Below are 23629 nucleotides of genomic sequence, written 5' to 3'. Positions count from 1 at the left end.
ATCTAATTGAATTGTTTGGTCAGCACTCTCCTTTCTTGGCTCTGTGTTCTTCTGCTTGGCGCGTAGATTGGGCACCTGCTCTTTGCTCGGCCTGGTGGAGGGACTTGGTGAAGGGGCGGCCTCATTTCTGTAAACCAGAGGGTATGGAGGAACTTAGAAGATAGGGTCAAGGACAGCTCCCTGGGAGCCCTCCTCTCCTGGTCTTTGCAGGTTATGATATCTTCTGAGGCTACTTTGGACTTTAGTATTCTAATGGTAAAAATGAGAAGGAGGGGCACCTGGCTGGCTCAGTGGGTTAAGCCTCTGCCTTTGGCTCAGGTCATGATCTCAGGGTCCTGGGATCGAGCCCCGCATCGGGCTCTCTGCTCGGCGGGGAGCCTGCTTCCCCCTCTCTCTCCGCCTGCCTCTCTGCCTACTTGTGATCTCTGTCTGTCAAATAAATAAATAAATAAATCTTTTTTTTTTTTTTTAATGGGAGGAGAAATTTCTCCCTGGTGAAGTTGTAAGCATTGAACGCGATAACGTACAGCAGGCATGTTGAGCTCAGGGTTGACCTCCCTACCTCCATACCCACTCTGCCCTCAAGGAATTTACAGTCTAGCAAGAAACTGTAAATGAATTCATGTATTCATAAGACAGATAAAAGGCTGAATATGACCGCTTCCTTAAAAGCCCAGAACAAAGCAGAAGATAGGGAGATAGTTCACTTTTATCAGCACGTAAACCATGGACGTCCCCTGGAGGGGAGGTGGCATTGGTGCTGGCCCTTGAACTGGTAAAATCCTAGCCCCATGGTTCTTTGCAACCCAGTGAGAGAACTTCCACATGAGTCCTTGGCTCTGAGACACAAAAAGGAAACTCAAAAGAATAAAAGACATAAATACGTAAATACTGAACAGTCTAGACTTTTCGTGGTATGGTTTAGAATTGTGATCTTCCTAGAATTAAAACTGAACATGACCAAGTCAAACTTGGGGACTCCAAGCTGTAGTTTTATTTAGAAATACAGTTGAACCTTGAACACGGTGGGCATAAGGGGCACCGACCCTGCCCCCTCCGCCCGCCGCAACTGGCACAGTTGAAAATCCATGTCTGACCATGACTTCCCAAATGCTTAATGACTAATAGTCTACTGTTGACCGGAAGCCTTACCAATAACATAAACAGTGGATTAATACACATTTTGTATGTTACATGTGTTACATACTGTATTTTTACAACAAAATAAGTTAGAAAAAAGAAAATGTTAAGAAAATCATAGAGAAAAATGCATTTACACTACTGCCCTGTATTTATGGAAAACTGGCCTCTACAGGGTCCCATGTAGTTCAAACCCCTGTTGTTCAAGGGTCTGTAGTATTTCATGTGTCCAAGAGAATTTTATGCTTCAAAGGAATCTTACTTTAATTTTTCTGTCTTTAAAAAAAACTACTCAAAGTAGGAATAGTTTTTGAAGTTGATGAAAATTTTTTGTCAATATTCTAAGACTGCTTAGAATGATGACTTTTCAGCAGTTGACTATTTCTTGTTACGCTCACAGGCAGTGATTAAAAAGTTTACTCCCTACTGATGCTTTCAGTTCTATATGTGCTCTACTATTCTCTCTCCTGAAAATATCTTGCTCCGATTATCAGCTGGCTTACTTAAGTTAAAAACCACCGATGTATTTTTGTTCCTTGTGAATTCATGGGTTGGTTACTATTTCATTAGAAACTTTATGCAAATGTGTATTAAGCCACATTTTTTCTTTGTAAAAGGGAAGTTTCCTTTTAGTGAAGCAAATTCCACAAAGCTCAGAGGCAAATGCTGAGCCTTGAAAACCTGGTCAAAACCTACACGGTGCAGCAGGAGACCATTTTCTAGAGGTGCACAGTCTCCTGCAGTTATTCTCTGTGACCACAAGGTGGAGAGTGAGTCGTAGGCACCCTCCCGGCCTCCCCCAACCAGGGACCTAACATCACTAACCATCAAGAGAGGTTTCTCAGGAACCATCAGCTAAATATGTAAGCAGAATACCAAAGAGCCACAACCTAATCTTGAGTCTTCTGTTCTTTTTTTTTTTTTTTTTTAAGATTTTATTTATTTATTAGAGAGAGAGAGAGAGCACAAGTAGGCAGAGGGAGAGGGAAAATCAGGCTCTCTTCTGAGCAGGAAGCCCGATGCGGGGCTCAATCCCAGGACTCTGGGATCATGACCTGAGCCGAAGGCAGCCCCTTAACCAACTGAGCCACCCAGGCACCCCTTGATTCTTCTGTTCTTAATGAACACCTGACCTCCTTTTCAAAGCCTACTTTTTGCTTGAGGTCATTTTTGCAAAGACTTCACTGTGTACATGTTTAGATAGTAAAGAAATCTTTCCTTTGAAAGTGTTTGCTGATATCCTTTGTGTTTTCAATAGAGCTTCCCCCTCCATGAGTCAGACTGAGTCTGTCTTATTCATCACTGTTCCCAGCACTCAACAGAATTGCTTGGTGCTAAGTAAATACTCCATTTGTTAAGTGAGAGCATGTGTTTGCCTTTTTCTTCCTCCTCCACAGCTTGCCATCCCTCCCTCCAGATTGTCATTAATTATTGAGATAAGAGGAAGCCTGAGTAAGTTGCAGAAGGGTTGAGTAATGTCCCCAGAACAAGTGGTTCACTTTGGAAGCGCCTCCACTGGGGGTTCCCCTCAGAAAGCCAGCGCAGGAGAAATAGGGGTGTCCCTGAGTTGCTTTGGGAACCGCTCAGCTGTCAAAACCACCCTGAGCTGATGACCAGCTGATGACCAGGGTTTAGGACATCCTAGACTCTTAGGTTGGAAGCCCTGGGAAGGCCCCAGGGAATCCTGGAGTATCTTCGTTGTTAGGTGAGCCTGCTGAATGTCACACTAGGGGAAACCACTGATAACTCGGAAAATTAATACCATTGTTTTGGGAGCACAGTCATGTGATTTTGAATAATGAAGTGCCTGCTTTGTGTGAGGCATTGTGTTAAGTATTAGGAGTACCGAAATAAGGCTTTGCTCATGGACAAGGCAGCCCCGAAGTTCATTATGTAGTAAAAATCTCAGTGAGAGATGTGTGCAAAATGCCATTTAAACTCACAGAAGGGGCATCTGACCGCATGTGGGCTGAAAGCTGGGGTTTGGGTTGCTTCCCAGAGAAGACCTTTAAAAACCGAAGCATGAAGCACAATAGCCAGATGACGGTGGTGGTGGGACGGTGGGGAGGGGGGGACCAGCAGAAGGGTTGTCACGAATGTGCAAATGAGCTAACAGTTACCATGGGTGCTTGTAAATGAGTGGAGATGGGAAGCCATCAGGATATACTCAGAGGCAAGATAAAAACAGCCCAGCGCTAACGGCTGGCCGACAGTAATCAGTCAAGACCCCTAGATTCTGCTGGAAGTGTACATTCTTCTCACGTCCCCTGTGTGTGAAGCACCTGGTAGCATAAGCACACTGAGCGCTTTGTAGCTGGGGTTTCAGAGCCCGCCGTCCCGTTCCTGGGCGAGCACTGCCCAGGCTGAGAAGCTCACTGGGGCTCCCAATCCCTTACTCTTGAGGCATCATTGTTTCCCCAGCCCCTAAACCTAGATACCTCAGACTTGTCCAAGGATGTCTTCTCTCCTGGCAGCTTCACCAGGCAAGTCCATTTGGCCACCGGATTCAGCCCACTCAGCTCTCCAGTGGTCCCTTGAAGCCAGCTACTTGCTCTAACACCGCTACTGTCCCTTCTCCAGATCCTCATCCTCTCCTGGGCCAACACTCCAGCCTCTTGTCCTCTGAGCCTCTGATCCCCCCCTTCCTTCTGTCCAGTCTCCCCGTTGCCACAAGGGATCTTCTTCAACCACCTTATATCATTGCCACTCCCCTTCACCCTCTTGCCTGTTACCCTAAATCCCAATCCCTTGCCCAACCAGCCTTCCTGATCTGGTCTGAGCCCGTGTGTCCAGCAGTGTCTCCTATGTCTTTCTCTCCCATACCGAGCTTTTTATCATCCCCCAAGCCCACCAGAGACTTTGAGGCTACTGTGTCTTTGTATTTGCTTATCTCCTGGCCTGCGGTACCTTTCCACCCCTCTCTTGACCTAATGAACACCTTCTCTCCCATAAGAGCTACCTTAAGTGTCCTCCTCAGGTATCCTAAGCCAAGTTAACCAGCTTTGGTGTTCCTTTCGGTATGCCTCTGTTTTAATACCTGTGTTTCCCCTTCTTGACTGTGGACTTCTTGGGGCCTCACCTTTACCCCTTTTTCTGGTGAGCAACCCCCAACCTGGCACCAAGAAGACTCTCCAGGACCCATACGTCATTAAATTCCCCATTATCTGCCATGACTTCTCATGGCCAACACTCCTGCGTTTCTGCCTAGACATCTCCACAGACTCTTAAATCAAGATACCTGAAACAGGGATGCCTGGGTGGCTCAGTGGGTTAAGCCTCTGCCTTCGGCTGAGTTCATGATCCCAGGGTCCTGGGATCGAGCCCTGAATCCGGCTCTCTGCTTAGCAGGGAGCCTGCTTCCGCTCTCTCTCTCTCTGCCTGCTTCTCTGCCTATTTGTGATCTCTCTCTCTCTGTCAAATAAATCTTTAAAAAAAAAAAAAAGATATCTGAAACAAAATTCATTTTCATTCCTGGGACTGGGGATCTCTAAGTCTTACCATCCTGACTCCAAGTCACAGTCCCTGTTAACCCCCCTTCAGCAACCCCCAACAACCCTCTCACTTTTAATAGCTTACCAACTTCTCCTGTTTCTGCTCCTGAGGTACTTTTCAATCTGTCCAATCCCGTACCCATAGTTTTAATTCTTAGTCTCTCATCTGGGCTTTTGAAATAACCTAACTGTCCCCCCCCCTTTTTATTCATAAGAAAAAGCTGCCATCAGAACTCTCTTTGAAACACGGAAAGTGTCGTACTGTTGTTTTTTTTTTTCAGTCTGCTCAGAACGTTCTGTGGTTTCTCCATTTTTTTCTCCTTTGACTGGCCTTTATAATCCAACTATAACACCCTTTTTCACCTCCCTCCTGCCACATTCTCCAGCTGCCTACCAGCACTCACCGTAGCCACGTGATACAGGAATGGCCTTGGGGTTCCACACCCCTGTGGTTGTGCTCTTCTGTCCTCTTGCTCCTATCCACCTACCAAACTCCTACACATCCTTTAAAGCCCAACTAAGATAGGAGTTTCTCTGCGAAGCTTTCTCATTCTTCCAGCCGCAGTTATTCCGTGTCCTAGATTTCAGTTCTACCTCAACCGTAGCACTTAAACCATTATCCGCAGTAGAATAAACCTAGCTTCATGAATATGTGTCTCCTGTTCAGTTGTGAAATCCTCAAGGAAAAGAGACATCTCTTATTCATGGTTCATCGCCTCCCCCTCTGGCCCATAATGGTCTTCTGTCAATGAATAATTGAGCAGACCCAGCCCTGTGTTGGCTTTATTTCCCAAGCACTAGCTTTTAAGCTCCCTGCACACGGACCAGGTTTTCACCTTGCTGTCTTCTACAATGCCTAACACACTATCTTGTACCTAGTAGGTGCACAATAAACAATGCTCATTGAGTTGGACCGGCTTAAATAAGTCTGTCATCTGTCATTTGAGAAAGGTTTCCTTGAGGCCAGAGAATTGCCTTTCTCATTTTTGCACCGAGCATACATTCACAGCCACAGACGTGACTAGCGCTACCCATGGGCGAGTGCTGATGGATGCTAACCGTAGATGCAGTGGAAATATTAATGAGCTGTCACTTCTCAACATTTTTAAAGGGGATTTCTGCAATATTTAAAAACATGCCAGGGTTCTTGGAATGGAATCCTTTGATCAGCAAGGGCATTTTCTTCTGAAACATGTATTACTTAGAATACCGAAAGAAATTAATCTTTAAATACAGTGAGCCAGCTTACACAGAGAATAGTTGATTCCTTTGCTGGTTGCTAGGGGTGTGCGTGGAGTTAGTATTCCATGGGGTGGAACTTTGAGCAAGTTCGTTAACCTCTCTGATCGTCATCTCCATCATCCGTCAAATGGGTGTTAAACCACATGCCTGATTGGGGTGTGGGAGCCCCAGGACACTGGTGCCTGCCACGGAGCAGGTGTGCAGGTGATGGTGGCCATCGTTTTTGTTCTCACTGTGTTGTGACACCACATTCAGGCCTGTCCAAGCCCCGCTCCCCACCCACCCCCGGCCCCCAACTCAGTCCGAGTCCCGTTAGGACATTTTTTTTTTTTTGAAACTGCCTTTCTTTTTTTCCTTAAAATAAAATTAACAGTCCTAATCTTTATCTCTGGGAAAGGTGTAGGAGGATAGCTCCCAAACGTCAATGGTAGTTATCTATGGATCAGAGGGGATGTGCAGTGATGTTAGTTTTTGTTTTGTTGTTGATTTGGGGATTTGGGAAAAGGCTGCTTGTAGATTTTTTTTTTTCCTTATCTGTGCTCTCTCAGGTGTCTAAAACCGTTATGGTCTTACTGTGTAATTGTGGAAAAAGAATAGCTAACAAAAGATGTCTTTAGAAATAAGTCACTTGACCGTCCGCTGGCAGCCTGCAGACGTGGGCCGCCGGGTAGCACAAAGACAGGAGCATCTCCCAGTGTCATAGGCATCCAAAGTCCCGTCCCCTGCGTCTGGGAGTTCTCAGCTGCCTGTTCTGTTCCCTTTCCAGGTTACAGTACCATGAGCCCGCAGGAAGACAGTGAGAATCCCCCGTGCAACAATGACCCCTTGTCAGCCGGGGTCGACGTGGGAAACCACGATGAGGACTTGGATCTGGACACCCCGCCTCAGACCGCCGCCCTCCTAAGTCACAAGTTTTCCCACCCCCGCCCCCACCACCCCACGCTACACCACAGCCACCACTTACAGGCGGCCGTGACAGTACACACTGTCGACGCGGAATGCTAACGCTCCCCTCACCGCCTCGGGAGGACGGGATCTGGGAGGGACAGAATGTTCTGGAGGGGGAAAAGAGCCAGCATCAGAGACTCCATCGCAAGAGACCCCCTGTGTGTGTGTGTGTGTGTGTGTGTGTGTGTGTGTGTGCACTTCGTCCAGAGTGATTGAACTCCTTTCCTGCCCGTTCACATGTTTCAAGAGGAGAGACCACAGCAGACTCACACTCATGAAAATGCAAGTCTGGCTCCGAAACGGAGGGGAAGGAAGCCTGATTAATGAGCCTGCCATCGTACTAAGGGAGTGGAACAGAAGGCAGACCTCCAAACAGAGACAAAACCCATAAATGAAACATGGGGAACCTTCGTTAAGCTGAGCCAGAGGAATGTTCCAAGGAGCCAGAAACATTCGGCTCTCCTTAACTGGAAGAGAGAGAAGCATGCCCGGCCGGCGACTGAGAGCGTGGCATACCCAGGGAGGAGTGTGTGCTTTGAAGATGTCGCTTGGTTTCGCAGCGGTACCTAGTGGTACCGGGATACCACAGTCGCTCTCGGAAATTCCTGGTGAGCTCTAATGATGCATCTCAAAATTTCTAAGTAAAGGATTATTTTTCTACTATTTATTGAACTTTCAAACATTCTCAAACTTCGGGGGAAAGAAAAGGAGACACAGGAGAAATGTTCAGCAGTCATCCTTAGCTGTTTTGTGTGTGATGAAGTGCTTCTTTGACTAAGGAGTTCTGTTAGGCAACAGATACCGTCCCACTGCCCCAGGCCGCGAAATGGGAAAATGAAGAAATCTTTCTCTCCGACCTGTTTACGTACATTTTCTTTGGAACGTCGTTTTACGGAAACACATCTTTATTTGCGATACAGTATTCTTTCTCTGTGTTTGACAGAGGTGGAGAGGACAGAGGAATCCAAAATGTCTTTAAAGAAATTCTAATGTTTCTCTTTAACTCCTTTCCGCTCCCCATACAGCGCTTTTCTTAGATTTCTACAAAACCTAATGTTACAACCCCAGCCTTTCAGCTAAGGGAGGGATGGATTTCTTCTCCTTGGGTTAGAGACTATCAATTTTTAAATGTCCCATTTTGATTGTGAGAATAGTGAGTACGTAAGGGAAGATGTTTTTAAGATTCACGATTGGTTCTTAATTAAAGATTTCTTCTGATATCCTTGTTCAAAGCTGCTGCCAGTTATCCAAGAAGTTACCCACCAAACCGCTTTGTCATGTATACAGAGATTCATAAAATCTGGCTAATATGACATGGGGCATTGTAATTTTAAAGTAGTGTTCTAATTACAGTGATGTATTTTAGATTCACATTTTGTGATTCAACTATGTTATAAAGACATTCTTGCACCGTGTGTGTGGTAAATCTCCGTTTATATGTAGTTGGAAAAAAAATTCACTGAATAATGTTTTAATGGTAGGGTATTAACGATATAATGTAAAAAAACAATTGGTTCTTCAGCAGTACGGAAAGTAAACTATATGCGTGCTATCAGGAAACCCCTTCATACTGTGTATAAATTTTCAGTCTAGTGAAATAAACTGTATGAATGGACGGTTTTAGTGTTTATAGTGATTTGTTAATGTCCCCCTTCTCGTGCCTCAAGGTAAATTATTTTCACTTTGTAACCTAGCAGATCAGTCACCAAACTGAAAGTGAGCCTCCCCTCGATGCTGCCGTCAACTTCAGGGATTTCTTGACATCTTGAATATGTAAAAAAAAAAAAAAAAAAATTTAAATAATGGGATAAAATGAAAAGCAAATGTTACAATGTGTGGAACATAGCGCCCCCTCCCCTTGCTGGACATCTGCATTCATGTCAATAATAAATGGGGTTGTTCTCAAATTGCTGGACAGAATGGGTGACTTTCCTGTCTTTCCAGAAAAATTAAACCTCTCCGTGGGATACCGGTTTGTTTCCTGAGGTGGAGAACCTTTGTGTGATGACACTAACTTCTTGATGGGGGGAAACTTGGGGTTTTTCAAGAAAAGAGTCACAAAACGTAGAGCTTAATAAAATACGTTAGAGCCTACTCAAATGTCAGAACAGAAATGAGTCTTGTGTCTCCTGTGATAAACATCTCCCCTGTCCCGAACTTCAGGGGAAAGTAATCGAATGCTTCAACTGAAAAGAAAACACAACTGTTGTTTTTCAGCCCCTGGAGAACAGGGCACACAGATTTGCAAGGTTTTATCCTTCAAAGTTCCCTTTTGCCTTCTTCCCTCAAGTGTTGCTTCAACATTTGTTGTTCGTGTTCTTATTTTAAAGGACAATTCCGTTTTTGGAAATATCTATCATGGTGACATATATTGGTGGCTCTTGCCCCTCAGGTAACGTTGCTTGTTAAACACGAGTCATCTCTGGAATCCTGGAGGAAGGTCCTAGCAATGCCTTCTCGTTCACTAAGGCTCTCTTAATGCCTGTAACCAACGTTCATATCAACATTGACAAGTTTCAACAGCTAAGGGTGCTCTGGGTCACTTGATAAGCTAGAAAAGGGAAATTCTTATTTGTGGCCCAAACAAAACAGGGTTCAGACCCATCTAGCTCTCAAATACCTGTTCATTTGCTTTACTGACGTTTATTTTACACATTTTGGAAAGTGGTTTTTCTTCCTCTGCTTCTTGATTTCATTTGAATGCTCAACTAAGCCTTCTTAATACTTTCATTCGAAAAATGTTGTCAGGGATGCCTGGGTGGCTCAGTCGGTTAAGCATCTGCCTTCAGCTCAGGTCATGATCCCAGGGTACTGGGATCAAGTCCCCACATCAGTCTGCCTGCTTCTCCCTCTGCCTGCTTGTGCATACTCTCTGCCTCTCTGACAAACAAATAAATAATACCTTTTTTTTTAAATGTCACATTTACTCAGGTTTATTTTGCATGTCAGAGTGACTGATAGGTGGAAAGAAATCCTGGAAGATGACTTAAGCTCATTTCCCTGTGGGGATGGACTGTTCTAATGATTACTCTTTCAAGGAAAAAAAACATATCTGGTAGAATAATCTAAATGGATTAGCCCAGCCTTACCTGTGTGTCATCTTTGGTCTATTTCTGACGAGAGGAGTGGCAATTTTCCTGGCTGAAATACAGTGCCATATTCAGAATTTTTTCTGATTTTTCAGTAAAGAATATTAAGTTGAAAGATCTATTTGTATGGCTGTGATTACTATAATCTGTTTAGTAGCTAAGATGTGTATCAATATATATAGATCTATAGACATCTGAAATTGTTTAAGCTGTCCTCCAACCTCTCTCATTCTTCTACATGGCTAAATAGGGCCTCTTCCTTACCCCCTTATCTTAGTGTTTCCTGACCTTTTTAAAAATTCATTATGGCCCCCTTCCTCAAGAGGAAATTTTGATTTAAATTCACTCTTACAAGAAGTTAAATGCTGGCAGGTAAGATTTTGTTGGATGGGATGGAGTTCAGCGGGCTACAAACCATTGTAATACTCTCTTTTCCTCCCCACCCCCCCAAATTCCATTTCTTCATGTGACCCAGATCTTTGCTCGTGTGTGTGTGTGTGTGTGTGTGTGTGTGTGTGTGTGTGTGTGTGTGTGGTTTTATTTTCCTGAGCTTTATTGAGGTTTAATTGACATAAAAAATTGTAAGATACTGGGGCGCCTGGGTGGCTCAGTCGGTTAAATGTCCCAACTGTTGGTTTCTTCTCAGGTCATGATCTCGGTCGGGCTTTGTGCCCAGCACACAGTCTGCTTTCCACCTCCTCCTCCTTCCCCCTGCTCCCACTCTCTCTCTCTCTCTCTCTCTCTCTCTCTCTCTCAAATAAGATCTTAAAATTGTAAGATATTTAAAATCTATATCATGGCGATTTGATATATGTATTCATTGTGAAAAGATTTCCCCCATTAACACTTTCTTCATTGATTTATTTTTGGTGAGAACATTGAAGTTCTCTTTTCCACTCTTACCAGATTTCAATTACACAATACAGTGTTGTCAACTATAGTCACCATGTTTTACATTAGATCCTCAGACCTTATTCATCTTAGAGTGAAAGTTTGTACCCTTTGACCAACCTCTCCCTATTTCTCCCACCCCTGTAACCCCAGCAGCCACTTTACTGTTAGTAGGAGTGTGAGCTTTTTAAAAAAAAAAAAAGAAATTCCACGTGTAAGTGATATCATGCACTGTTTATATTTCTTTGGCTTATTTCACTTAGCCTCATGTCCTTATTACACTTAGCATCATAGTTGTTACAAATGCTAGAATCTCCTCATGGCTGAATGTTCATGTTTTTTGACCTACTTTATGTTCTCTTTTGCTCTTAAAAGAAATATCTCTTCCTCTCACCTCTGCAGATCTGAATTTACGTACAACTTCTTTTATGACCAGCCAGGTTCCTTAACCCTACTTACACTCCTGTGCCTGATAAAAATTGAACTCTGCCCATTCATACCTTCTAAAGCTCCGCCCCAACAGTCGTGAGCTTCTGGTTAATCTTGGCTCAGATGTCAGCTGCATTTTTTTATGAACTTTTTTCAGAGCCTCAATTAGACCCCTGCTTCCTCAGAGCAAGGACCGTTTCTTCTTCTCTGTCGTGCTCCTGGCCCCGTACCCTCTACTTTGCAGGAAGGGCCTTTAGTGTGTGTTGAGAAGATTAAATGTCTGGAGTGTCAACTGCAGCCATACTTACAGTTGACCTTTGAAAATCACAGAGGGGAGGGGCCCTGACTCCCCACACAGTTGTTAGACTCCCCCAAAACTTTTTTTTAAAGATTTTATTTATTAGAGCATGAGTGGAGAGAGAGGGAGAAGCAAACTTGCCACTGAGGAGGGAACCCAACATGGGGCTTGATCCCAGCACCCTGAGATCATGACCTGAGCTGAAGGCAGACAGTGAGACCATGACCTGAGCCGAAGGCAGAGGCTTAACCCACTGAGCCACCCAGGCGCCCCAGAACTTAACTCTTAATAGCCCATTGTTGACCAGAAGCCTCAACAGTAAACCGTTGATTAACATGTTGTGTATATGTATCACATACTCTGTTGTTATAATAATGTAAGCTAGAGAAAATGTTAAGAAAATCATGAGAAAATAACATTTACAGTCCTATATTGAAAAAAAAAAATTTACAAGTGGACCCATGCAGCTGGAACCAGTGTTCAAGGGTCAACTGTAATTAGTTACAACAGATACTATACTATTTAAAGTAGTAGATGGAGTAAATTTATTCCTCCAAAATAGTTTGCTTTATCAATTAGTATATATTTTTTAAAGATTTTATTTATTTATTTGACAGAGATCCCAAGTAGGCAGAGAGGCAGGCAGAGAGAGGAGGAAGCAGGCTCCCCGCTGAGCAGAGAGCCCTATGTGGGGCTCCATCCCAGGACCCTGGGATCATGACCTGAGCCGAAGGCAGAGGCTTTAACCCACTGAGCCACCCAGGTGCCCCTCAATTAGTATATTTTTAATTAAGGTGTAATTAGCATTACATTTTAGGTATGCAAGGTAATGATTCCATCGTATGTATTTCAAAATGATCACCACAGTAAGTCCAGATAACATGCATCACCTTACACAGTTACAAGTTTCTCACCATGAGAACTTTCAAGATCGATTCTCCTAGCTACTTTTAAATAGACAATACAGTATCATTAGCTATAGTCACCGTACAGTACATTCTATTCCCATGACTTAAAACTGGAAATCTGTGCTTTTCGACCACCGTCATTTTGCCCCCCTCTTCTACCCCCCTCAGACTCACACCATTCTGTTCTCTGTGACCATGAACTTCATTTTGGGTTTTTTTGTGCAACTGTTTTTTAGTATATCACACTCACAATTAGTACAATGTTCCGTGTTTAGCAGCTGTTTAATGTTATCACTGGCATAAAAATCAACTTCCTGAGGCAGTATATATGCCTTTAAAATTCCACCTAAATTTTAATAATCTGTGTGATGTGTATCTACATCCAAGTGCAAAAAAAAAAAAAAAATCCCTGTAGTGTAATTTAAATATATAGTTACGCAATACAGTTTTAAATGGCATTGATTTTGAAGGAGTCCCGTTACGATCTTCTCGTCAGACTTGTGTTTGTCTCACACTACTCATTCTATTTCTGGGCACTGCTTGATTAAAGTGTTTTATGTAACAATATACCCACCAGGATTACTGCCTTAGTTCTACTTCAGTCTAGTGCTTTTGGAAAAAGAAAATTACATAACAAGAAGCTTGGCTCCCCTGCAGAAGTGTGTCCCTGACTTTCAAGGCTCCTTGACAATCCTTTGTCCAGATCCAGTTTGTACTCTAGTACACTCCCCTCAAATTCTGTTCCAGAACGTCTCCTCATCCCCCTGCCCTGTGCCCTGCCCTGCCCTGCCACAGCCTCTCTACAGCTGCCTTCATTCCGTGCTGACATTTGGGTAGAAACCCTACAACTTTTACACCTTCCACGTCACCATGGCTCTCACACTTCACCCTCTCTGTTCTCAGAGGAAGGAATGTTCCAACTCCTTCCCAAACTTGCAAGCCCAGCTTGCATCACAAATGCACATCCTCACCTCCACTTGTTCAGGCAGTGCTCCTGAAACACCCCATCATCCCTACAAGGACAAACCTTCCTTCACCTTGCTTTCCCCGCCAAGGACGGTGAGAGGTTCTCCCTGCCTTTCCGGGCCCTGTTACACAGTTGCAGGTTCCCTCAAGCCCTCGCCAGCCTTTCCTGCTGAGCCCTGGATGCAAACCCTCCCCACCCCACCCACCTCAGGCTCCTTTGCTGGGGCTTCAGCCAGAAGCTACAGAGGCACCTTCCCCCACAGCTGCACTGAACCTCCGCGCACCATCTCTTCTTTCCCCAAATCTCCACCCCTTGTCCCGTCGCCTGTGAGATGGGCCATGTGGGTGCTTTGCAGGCAAGTGCAGCAGCGGGCATCCCGCCAGCCCTGCCTTGCTCCCCGTTGTTGGCCTTTCTCACTGGGTGACCAGACAGCTTCCTTGCTGTTCTCCCTGCTCCCTTCTGCCTCATCCAGTTCACTCTCCAGGCAGACATGCCCCTGATCTCAGTTTTGAGGAAATGTCATGTATCATAAGCTTAGCCATTTTGAAGAATACAATTCAGGGCATTTAGTAGTCAGTGTCAGGCGATCATTCCCTCCGTCTAGTTCCGAAGTATTTTTGCCACTCCAGAGGGAAGCCTTATACCCATGAAGCAGTCACTCTCCAGTCCCCGTTTCCTTAGCCCTTAGAAACCACCGATCGGCTTTCTGTAGATTGCTGTGGATTTACCTGATTGGGATATTTCCTTTTTTTTTTTTTTTTAAGATTTCATTTATTTATTTTTTTGAAAGAGAGCACAAGAGTGAGTGTGCACATAGAGGGAAAGGGAGAGGAAGAAGCAGACTCCCCACTGAGCGGAGAGCCCGACTTGGGGCTTGACCCGAGGACCCTGAGATCAAGATCTGGCTTGAGGGTAGAGGCATAACTGACTGAACCACCCAGGTGCCCCTAACTTGGACATTTTGTATAAATGCAATGGGTGGCCTTGTGTGTCTGCCTTCTTTCACTTGGCATAATACTCATGAGGTGCTTCCGTAATGTGGCACGTATCCGTATTTGATCCTTTTTCGTGGCTGGCTACTATTCCATTATATGGATAAACCACCTTTTGTTTATCCATCATCATCTGATGGATGTGCGGGTTGTTTCCACCTTTTGACAATCGCATACGGTGCTGCTTTGACTGCATATGCGTGCTTGTTTGAATACTAATTTTTAATTCTTTCGGATAAATCCCAAAGAGTTGGATTGCTGGGTCACGTAGTGGTTCTACATTAAACACGCTGAGGAACTGCCAGGCTGTCTTCTAGAGCGGACATGCCGTTTTCCACTCCCACCAGCAAGGTACAAGAGTTCCAATTTCTCTGCTTCCTTGCCAACACGTATTTTCCTTTTTCAGAAAAATTATAGTCATCCCAGTGGGTGCAAAGTAATCAAGTAATATGGATTACTTGATTCATATTCATTGTAGCAGAGCAATCTTATTTTTAATGTAAAATTAACACCTGCGTTAACCTTTTCCCATTGCCCCACCGCTCCTTCTGCCCTTGGGGCTAAAGTCAACATTAACTCCGTCTTACCCCCAGTCTCTTCATTCCCCCCAGGCTTCTCTTTATTTCTCATGTGCCTTGCCCTCGTCCGGCTCAGGGACCGTGTGTCATCTGCCCACTCTGCCTGGAACCCTTCCTCTCCCAGCCCCACCGTGGCCCTGGGTAACTCCCTTCTCCTCCAATCTCACCTTCAAGGCCCCTTCCTCAGAGGCTTACCCACCAGCATTAGCATCCATGGTTGCAGGGAAAATGTGATTTAAACCCCAAACGAGCTCTGGCTGCTTCTCTGCCTGCTAGCGGAGAGGGCGGCATGATCCTTCCGGGGAAAGCCCATCCTTATACAGGCCCTTGCCCTTTACAGAGAACAACAGTGTGCAACTCGGAACCCCCCCGCCAGCTTTTCTGTGCTGCGAAAGGATGAGACTCTTCACCCTGCGAAATCAGTCTGCATCAGAAGCTGGGGTAGAGGGTGCTTCTGAAGGGGCTCGGAAAGCAAGAAGCGGGGGACATGTGGGGCATTTCGAGGTTGGAGGACAACACCAGCACCCACACTGAAAGGTGACCCGGGAGAGCGTGCCGGGCACCAGGTGGCAAAGGAGGCTACGGGGGTGTCAGATACGGATGTGCTGGCTGCTTCGCGCGCACCTGCACCTCCCCCAGCCTTCACTGCAGGTTCACGGACACGAGCTCCAAGTGAGTGACTTAGAGGAAGTCAAAGGGAATGAACCAAGGGCGACGGGTCAGGACAGAGTAAAGCCAAGAGGACTGCGACGCTGCGGCGTAAGAGGCCAGTGACACAGCTGCGTTGAACGAATCCTCAGGGCGGGGGGGGGGGGGGGGGGGGGGGGGGGCGGGCAAAGCTCTGAGGAATTCACAGGCGTCTGGAGAAGGTCACGGGAAGGTCACGGGATTACTACAGGGCTCGGGATAAAAGCTCCAGGCCACTTTTATTTCAATCCCCCAACACAGTTGGCGCCCGGCCGCGTGTGGGTATTTCACAGCGTCCCGTGTGAGATGTCTCCTCCTTTGCTGTCATCACACAGAGCTATTCATTTTATGTCTGTCTTCCCACCAGACGAAGCATGGGACAGCCGGGGGTGGGGGTGAGGGGGTGTCTGTCTGCGTGCTGCGTCCTGGTGCCCCTCTCCAGCAGGTGCATGAAGATATTTGCTGGGTGAGTAAACTTATTTCTGACCAGAATTGGAGGTGGATTAGGAAAGGAACAAAAAATACTAACATGGGGTAATTTCACATTTTTTTATTTCTCTCCGTTGCACTGGGAATAGAGTGAAAAAGATGGCTGAAAATCCTAGATGCCTGAAATTATAGGAATAGGTTTATTTGCTAGAAGATTGGAAGAGGTTGGAATTGCCTTATCAGAATGTCCCATAAGCACATCAAAAGCAACCCGTCAACTATAAGAATATCAGAAGGAAGTAAAGGCTTGTGTTCATGACTTGGCATAAGGAAGACTTTCTTAGACAGGGCCCACTGAGAAAGCAAAAGTCCTAACTGAAAGATGAGTATAATTTAAAAATCTCTGTACTATAAAAATAAGCCCCCCCCCCAAAAAAAAAACCTTAATTGCTAAAATAGAACAAAGGCTTGGCACTGACAGTAATATATATTAAAACTAATGTAATAAGAAGGACTAGCCTAATTAAACTATGAAACCAAGAAGAAATTACCCAATACAAACTTAAGCCAGTCCCTCTTCAGCAAAAAAGAAGGTACATATTGCCACTAATCATGGGAAGAAATGTTCAGTGTTTCTAGAATTAATAAAATACAAATTAAAAAGAGGTAAAAGTGTTCGCCCATAGATTGCAAAATCTCCAAGATTGTATAACCCCCTCAGCATTGATGGGGGCATTTACAGTGGTAGAACTGCTTTGGCAAACTACTGGCATTTAAATGCACACACTCTCTGGGGCACCTGGGTGGCTCAGTGGGTTAAATGCACACACACTCTGATTTCACTTCCCCATATGTATCCTATAGAAACACATGTGCACCAGGAAACATGACAAATATGTTTACAGAGCATTTGTTGAAATGGAAAGAACTGGAAAGCATCTCAGTAATGATTCAAGGGTGGAATGTGTATATTATGAAATATTATGCAGCTGTTTTAAAAATAAGGTGGCTCTCTGTGCATGACCATGGTTATAGCTACAAGACATATCGTTGAGTAAAAAAAAAAAAAAAAAAAACAGTTGCAGAGAGGTGCATATAATGTTACACCTGCTGTTTAAGAAACACAACAGAGGGTGCGTGGGTGGCTCAGTCGTTAAATGTCTGCTTTCAGCTCAGGTCATGATCCCAGGGTCTTGAGATCGAGTCCTGCATTGGGCTCCCTACTCAATCAGGAGTCCGCTTCACAACCAGGAGTTGGCTTCTCCCTCTGCCTCTGCTGCTCCCCCTGCTGGTGCTCACTGTCTGCCTCAAATAAATTTTAAAAATATTTTAAAAAACACAACAGATATCCTAGATATCCATCAACAGATGAATGAATAAAGAAGATGTGGTATATAGAGAGAGAGGAATATTATGCAGCCATCAAAAACCCTGAAATCTTGCCATTTGCAAAGACATGGATGGACCTAGAGGGTATTACGCTAAGCGAAATAAGTCAATCAGAGAAAGACAATTATCGTATGATATCTCTGATATGAGAAATTTGAGAGGCAGGGCAGGGGGTTGTGGGGCATAGGGAGGGAAAAAAATGAAACAGGATGGGATCGGGAGAGAGACAAACCATAAGAGATTCTTAATCTTGGGAAACAAACTGAGGGTTGCTCGGGGGGTGTGGTGGGAAGGGATAGGGTGGCTGGGTCATGGACATCGGGGAGGGTATGTGCTATGGTGAGTGCTGTGAATTGTGTAAGACTGATGGATCACAGACCCGTACCCCTGAAGCAAATAATACATTATATGTTAATAAAATTTAAAATTTTTAAAAAGAATTCTGCTAGCTGAGACTGAGTAGAATAAATAATTTTAGAATTAAAGAAAAACAAAACAGATTCCAACAAATTATCTCCAGGTGGTGGGGGAAAAGGCTGGCATTGGCCAAAGCACATTAGACTTCTTGTGTATAACATTCCAAACTTTTGCAAGGCAAATGTAACTGCATACTGTTTGTATTTTACAGTAATTTGAAATGAAATCCATAATAGGAAGACTCTCCAGGGCAATAAGAAGAGAGGAACCAGTGATAGACTAAGCAGAAGGAGCCAGACACTGAAGAGTGCATTCCAAGTAAATCCACAGAGATGAAGTTGTGCATGGATGAAATCCACAAAGATGAAGAACAAGCAAAACTATTCTATAGTTAGGAACAGAAATCAAAGCCGTGGCTCTTCTGAGCCTAGTGAAGACAAAGCAGTGAGGGGCTCCCGGGTGTTGGAAAGATGGGGTTCCTGTGGCTGAATCCATCATGAAAACTGGACTGTTGGGATCAGTGCATTTCAATGGCTGTAAGTTGACCTCAGGAAATGAACAAAATTGTCGAGCTTTGTGTCTGTCGTGATACAATGTTCGTAATGTCCATTTTTCCCCAAGTTAAACTGACACTTCTTCCTGAAACACACTCATCCTGGTTTTCCCATCTCTGCCATCCTCCCGTTGGCGATGTCACCCCAGCTCAGCTCACACTCCACGAGAGGATGGCCAGGTGACTCTGGCCACACACAGAACAGTTTGAGGAGGAGAAGAATGTGTCCCCATTTGTTAAATGTGGCTGGAGGGCAGGTGCTTTATTTGTGGAGAATGTGTGCTGTGAGTGAGTGCAGCCTGGCCAGCCCCACGAAGGGGACAGAGGAGGGGAATGGTGAATCATCTCCTGTGCTATACCCGATCAGTATGTTTCGTGCTCAGGAGTCCGTTTACAGAGATGGGAAGCAGAACAGAAGAATAGGAAAAGGATACCCGTTCAGCTTTTTAATTATGGAAAAGTTGGAAAGGGGAAAGAAACAAAGCAAAGGAGCATGTGCTCCTGAGAGAGAAAGATGCAGCCTGAGACTTGTTCTCTGCTGGCCTCCAAGGGGCCTTCTCATCCGGTGTTACAGGGAGAGGAATACATGTGTAGAATTTCAGCAACGATGGAAGCTAGGCTGGAAAGGGGGGTGGGGCTGGTGATAGGCATTCCTAACAAGGAAGATGTCCTTCCAACCAAATGAACAAAAGATTTAAAAGGTAAAATATTTGGGGCTGGTTATGAGGATTAAATGAATGGTTGCATTGGGCAAAATTCCTGGCATTAAATAGAAGGCAGAGATGTTATCTTGGAAGAATGGCCGCCCCTACAGTGGTAATAATATGAAGCAAACTGAAATTCAGACTGTTTTGTCTTTTTGCAAATGTGTCTTAGTTAATTTTAGTTTTAAGAACTTCAACCTATCTCAGTTGGAAGAAAAAGCAAAGAGAGAAAATAGAACATTTTTACAAGTTGGTCCAGATCAAAGGGGGATGTGGTAGTTTCTTCCTTTGGGTTAGAGACGGAGGGTGTGGCCTGCCCGGAAACTCAGCCCGTGCCTGACCTAAGGGTGGCTGGGGCAGATGGTGAAATAGCATCAAGGCAGAAGGCTAAGGGAAGCATGGAGGCCAAAGCACCTTCCTACCAGAACCATCCAAGTTGTAGACCAACAGTGAAATATGGGTTCTTCTCCCTCACTCCTCAAGGTCTCCTAAATCTCATCCGTTAATGGATAGACTGGCTGATTGTCAATGTTGGAGGACTGGGTCCAAACTGTTGTACTTTTTTATATATAAAAAACATTTTTTCAGGGCACCTGGTTGGCTCAGTGGTTTAAGCATCTCCCTTCAGCTCAGGTCGTGATCTCGGGGTCCTGGGATCGAGCCCCACCTCAGGTTCCCTGCTCAGTGGGGAGTCTGCTTCTCCTTCTCTCTCTGCCCCTCCCTCCACTCATACACATGCTCTCTCTCAAATAAATAAACTTTTTAAAAGTATTTTTAAAAATATTTCTATTATGATAAAATACATATGAAATTTGCCATTTTAACCTCAGTAAGTGTTGAATTCAGTGGTATGAAGTACATCTACAGTGTTGTGCGACCATCACCACAATCTATTTCCAAAACTTTTCATCACCCCACAAGGTGGGTATTTTTTACCTTCGCTGACTTGAAAATGATGTTTTTATAATTCAATATTAGAGCTAGAAGTCTCGATTGGACATAATCTCCAATCACCTCATTTGTATAGATCAGGAAGTTGATACTCATAAAGGTTTTATTCAAGGCCACAAAGCTATGAGATGATGGCAAGGATGGGACTCAAATCCAGTTTCTTGATTCTTAGTCAAGAGCTCAGTCCCCAGGGAGGTGTCCCTACCATATCCCCTATTTATTCTGCTTCCACTGCTTCTAGCTACCCAGATTAGTTAGTCTATGGCAGGGGTCATAATGTCAGATACTTGCCAGAACCTATAGGCTCAAGATAGACATTCAAGAGGTATTTCTTAGATAAGGGAATTAATAAATCTGACAACCTGAAGAGGTTAATAAATCTTCCCAGCTGAACTAGAGCAGCCGAGGGCACCTGGGTGGCTCAGTCTGTTAACCCTCTGACTTTTGATTTCAGCGCAGGTCATTATCTCAGGGTCCTGAGATGGAGCCCCACCTGGGGCTCCCTGCTGAGAGAGGATCCTGCTTAAGATTCTCTCTCTCCCTCTGTCCCTCGCCCCATCTCCCACTCGCATGTGTGCTCAGTCGTGCTCTCATAAATAAATAAATAGATAGATGGATAGATAGATAGATAAATAAGCAAGCAAACCAGAGCAGCCAACTTTAACATTATTAACATTATAACATATAGATGTCCAGTTTTTAAATTTAGATTTAAATCTGTATGTGAAATGTCTTAATGTTAAACATTATATGAAAAAAATATGTTTGGAGGCCATAGTCATTACGTCATTACCATAACCCAGAAATCCAGGTATGCTGTGTAAGAATCACCAGAGAAATAGGAGTCCCCAGTAGCATGGACTAGACACTGGGTAGCTTTCCATTGGATTAGTGGGTAAATACATCATGAGTTCACTCCACCGCATTTTCTCCACTAGCTTGAACACTGGAGGTGTTCAAGAAAAGCCCACGGGAAAAAATTCTTGTGTTTGGTGAGAAGCTAGGAAATTGACCCGTCAAGCTACTTATTTACATATTCACTCACTGACTTATTGATTCACAAATTCATCGACTCTAGATTGTGTAGTAAGCTCCATGCTAGATATTGGATATGCAGAGAAGAGGAATCCACAGCCTTTGCCCCCCAGACACTCACAAGCTCATGTCAATAGTATGTCAAGCTCATAACTATAATAAATGTTGCAACTGTTATCGGGAGGATGGTGTCCAGTTCAAGAATGATATGAGTGCACAGGTCGGGAGTGTTGAGGGGCTCAGGGGAAAGTTCAAGTGCTAGGAAGAACTAGGAATAGTTGACCAGTGACATGAAAAGGGGGTGGTTGTGTAGATGGTGATTATTACCCCATGATTCTACCCTCCTCTTGTCTATACTAGAATGGAGGCTCCTCAGAAGTGGGGATGAGCCTAGTTGTTCAATTGAGCTTTCACTACACTTCCCTTAAACTACAGATGTCTTTCAGACCCTACGTTATGGTCCCCTTTTTAATGCCTAAAAGGACCAACTACAGAAGTACATCGAGATTTATTTGCAAGGATATATACTATTGTATTATCTCAGTTCTTTAAAAGAGTAAAAGATCAGAAGCAAAAAAAATTATAGAGAACCATTTGAAGAAATTAGGCAGTGGAGTACCTTACAGTCATTTAAAATTACTTTTAAAGAATCTATAATTTCTTTTTTTAAGATTTTATTTTTAAGTCATCTCTGTGCCCAACATGGGGCTCAAACTCACAGCACTGAGCTCAAGTGTTGCATGCCCTACTGACTCAGCTACCCAGGAACCCCAAAAATATATGATTTCATGGAGAAATGTACATAATGTAATAGTTTTAAGTTTTGAAAAGAATACAAAATTGGGATTTTTAGTAGCAGATTGACTTTTTTCAAAGATTTTATTTACTTGAAAGAGAGTGAACATGTGAGAAGGAGCATGAGCAAGGGGAAGGGCAGGGGGAGAGGCAGAAGCAGGCTCCCCAACGAGCAGGGAGACCAATGATGCAGGGCTCCATCCCAGGACCCTGGCAATCTAACTTGAACTGAAGGCAGACACTCAACTGACTGAGCCACCCAGGAGCCCCCCTCTGTTTTATATACATAGAGAGAGAGATTAGTTTGCATAGACAAAAGAGTTAAAGTAAATATACTAAAATGTTAAATAGATTTTTTTGTTGTCACAGTTATAGATATTTAATTTTTTTCTCTGTATTACTTTTATTTCCCCAACTTATAACAATGACTACTACTTTCTTGGCTAAGAGAAAAAAAATGGTTTGTAATGTTATTTTGGACCCATATTGGGTTGTCTGTACGGCCAGACAACTTGTCTAGGAGGTGTCCCCAAACTCATCTTCTAAATCCACAAGGTTTTAGAGGTGCCTCTAAAAACCCAAGAATGTATGAAATAACCTTGTCCCCTTGGCTATGGTCAGCTGGTCCATGGGTGGGCATCTAGCCCAAGCTAGTCCGATCAAATTACATTTCCTAAAAACTTGGAGATTAAAAAGATTCCCAAATCAAGTTCTTGCGAACGGAAGGAATACAAACTTGAGAGCTGGGGACATGACCATCTTCTGCTTTGTGGACTAGGGATAGAGAAAAATAGTCCTCGGAGAAGGAAAGAACGTTGACAATGTGAAGGAAGAAGGAAGAAGAAAGGAAGAGAGGCGAGAGACAGCAACCAGGTGTTGCCAGATTCCAGGGACAGAGCTGGTCCTACTCCCCATCCTTCCTGATGTCCTTGATACCTTCAATGTCATGGGATATCCATACACTTTATAAGAATTTTCCCTTTTTTGCTGAATCTGAGTCAATTTGGCTGTTGTTTCTTGAAACCTGGAGGTCTGTCTAATACAAAGATCTTCAAGAGCGTAAGGAGAGAAGGCAAACCCACTAAGAAAGGTTCATGATGATGCTCTTCTGTAAGGACAGGGACTGTGTTTCTCAGCTCAAGCTCCCATCACTGAGCCCACCAGGCACTCGGCAGGTACATGACTCTCACTTCCTGACTGGCAGTCTGGAAAAGTGAATGAAGGATGGAGACGGTGCCTTTAATCCCTCTTGCTCTATGTTCCTATTTAATAAATGGCAAAAATGTATATCTGGGGCGGTAAAAAGGATAATTCTGAGTCACCTTCCCTCTCTCCTATAGGAAAAATACAAAATATACACAGCATGGGAAATGTCAGGTTTTATTAAATTCCACAATAATTCTATCAGCATTCAAGTTCACCTGTAAGTAAAGGCTAGGCATAGGTGAAAACCCCTCTTTCATTGCTTCAGGGCAAAGAGCTTCAAACAGGAACTTTCTCATCAAAGGAAAAGAATGCAGGTTGATGCACAATGTCATCCCATGGCTCTTCTCACAATTCATTATTCCTTGGTCAGACGCTGAAGGGCAGCCACAGTGTGCACCTACCAGGCCATTCTCTATTTTAAACATCATGGTGAGTAACAAGGAGAAAGTGCAGAATCATTTGATTTGAGTCTTTTTTCCCAAGGCAATAG

At 44.1% G+C, this 23629-nt stretch overlaps 1 protein-coding gene across 1 annotated transcript in view; it reads left to right on the top strand.

Moving 5' to 3' along the window:
* CACHD1 (cache domain containing 1) overlaps positions 1 to 8591 on the top strand; it is a 207939-nt gene extending 199348 nt beyond the window's left edge. The window contains exon 27 of the mRNA XM_047727145.1: positions 6640 to 8591. Coding sequence (XP_047583101.1) covers positions 6640 to 6878 — 239 coding nt within the window. The 3' untranslated portion in view covers positions 6879 to 8591. The remainder of the gene's footprint in view (positions 1 to 6639) is intronic.
* Positions 8592 to 23629: the final 15038 nt, after the last annotated feature.

This window comes from Lutra lutra, chromosome 4 (genome assembly GCF_902655055.1).
Source record: "Lutra lutra chromosome 4, mLutLut1.2, whole genome shotgun sequence".
Lineage (NCBI taxonomy): Eukaryota > Metazoa > Chordata > Mammalia > Carnivora > Mustelidae > Lutra > Lutra lutra.
Note: the sequence above shows the minus strand (reverse complement) of the source record. Positions and strands in the feature narration are given on the sequence as shown.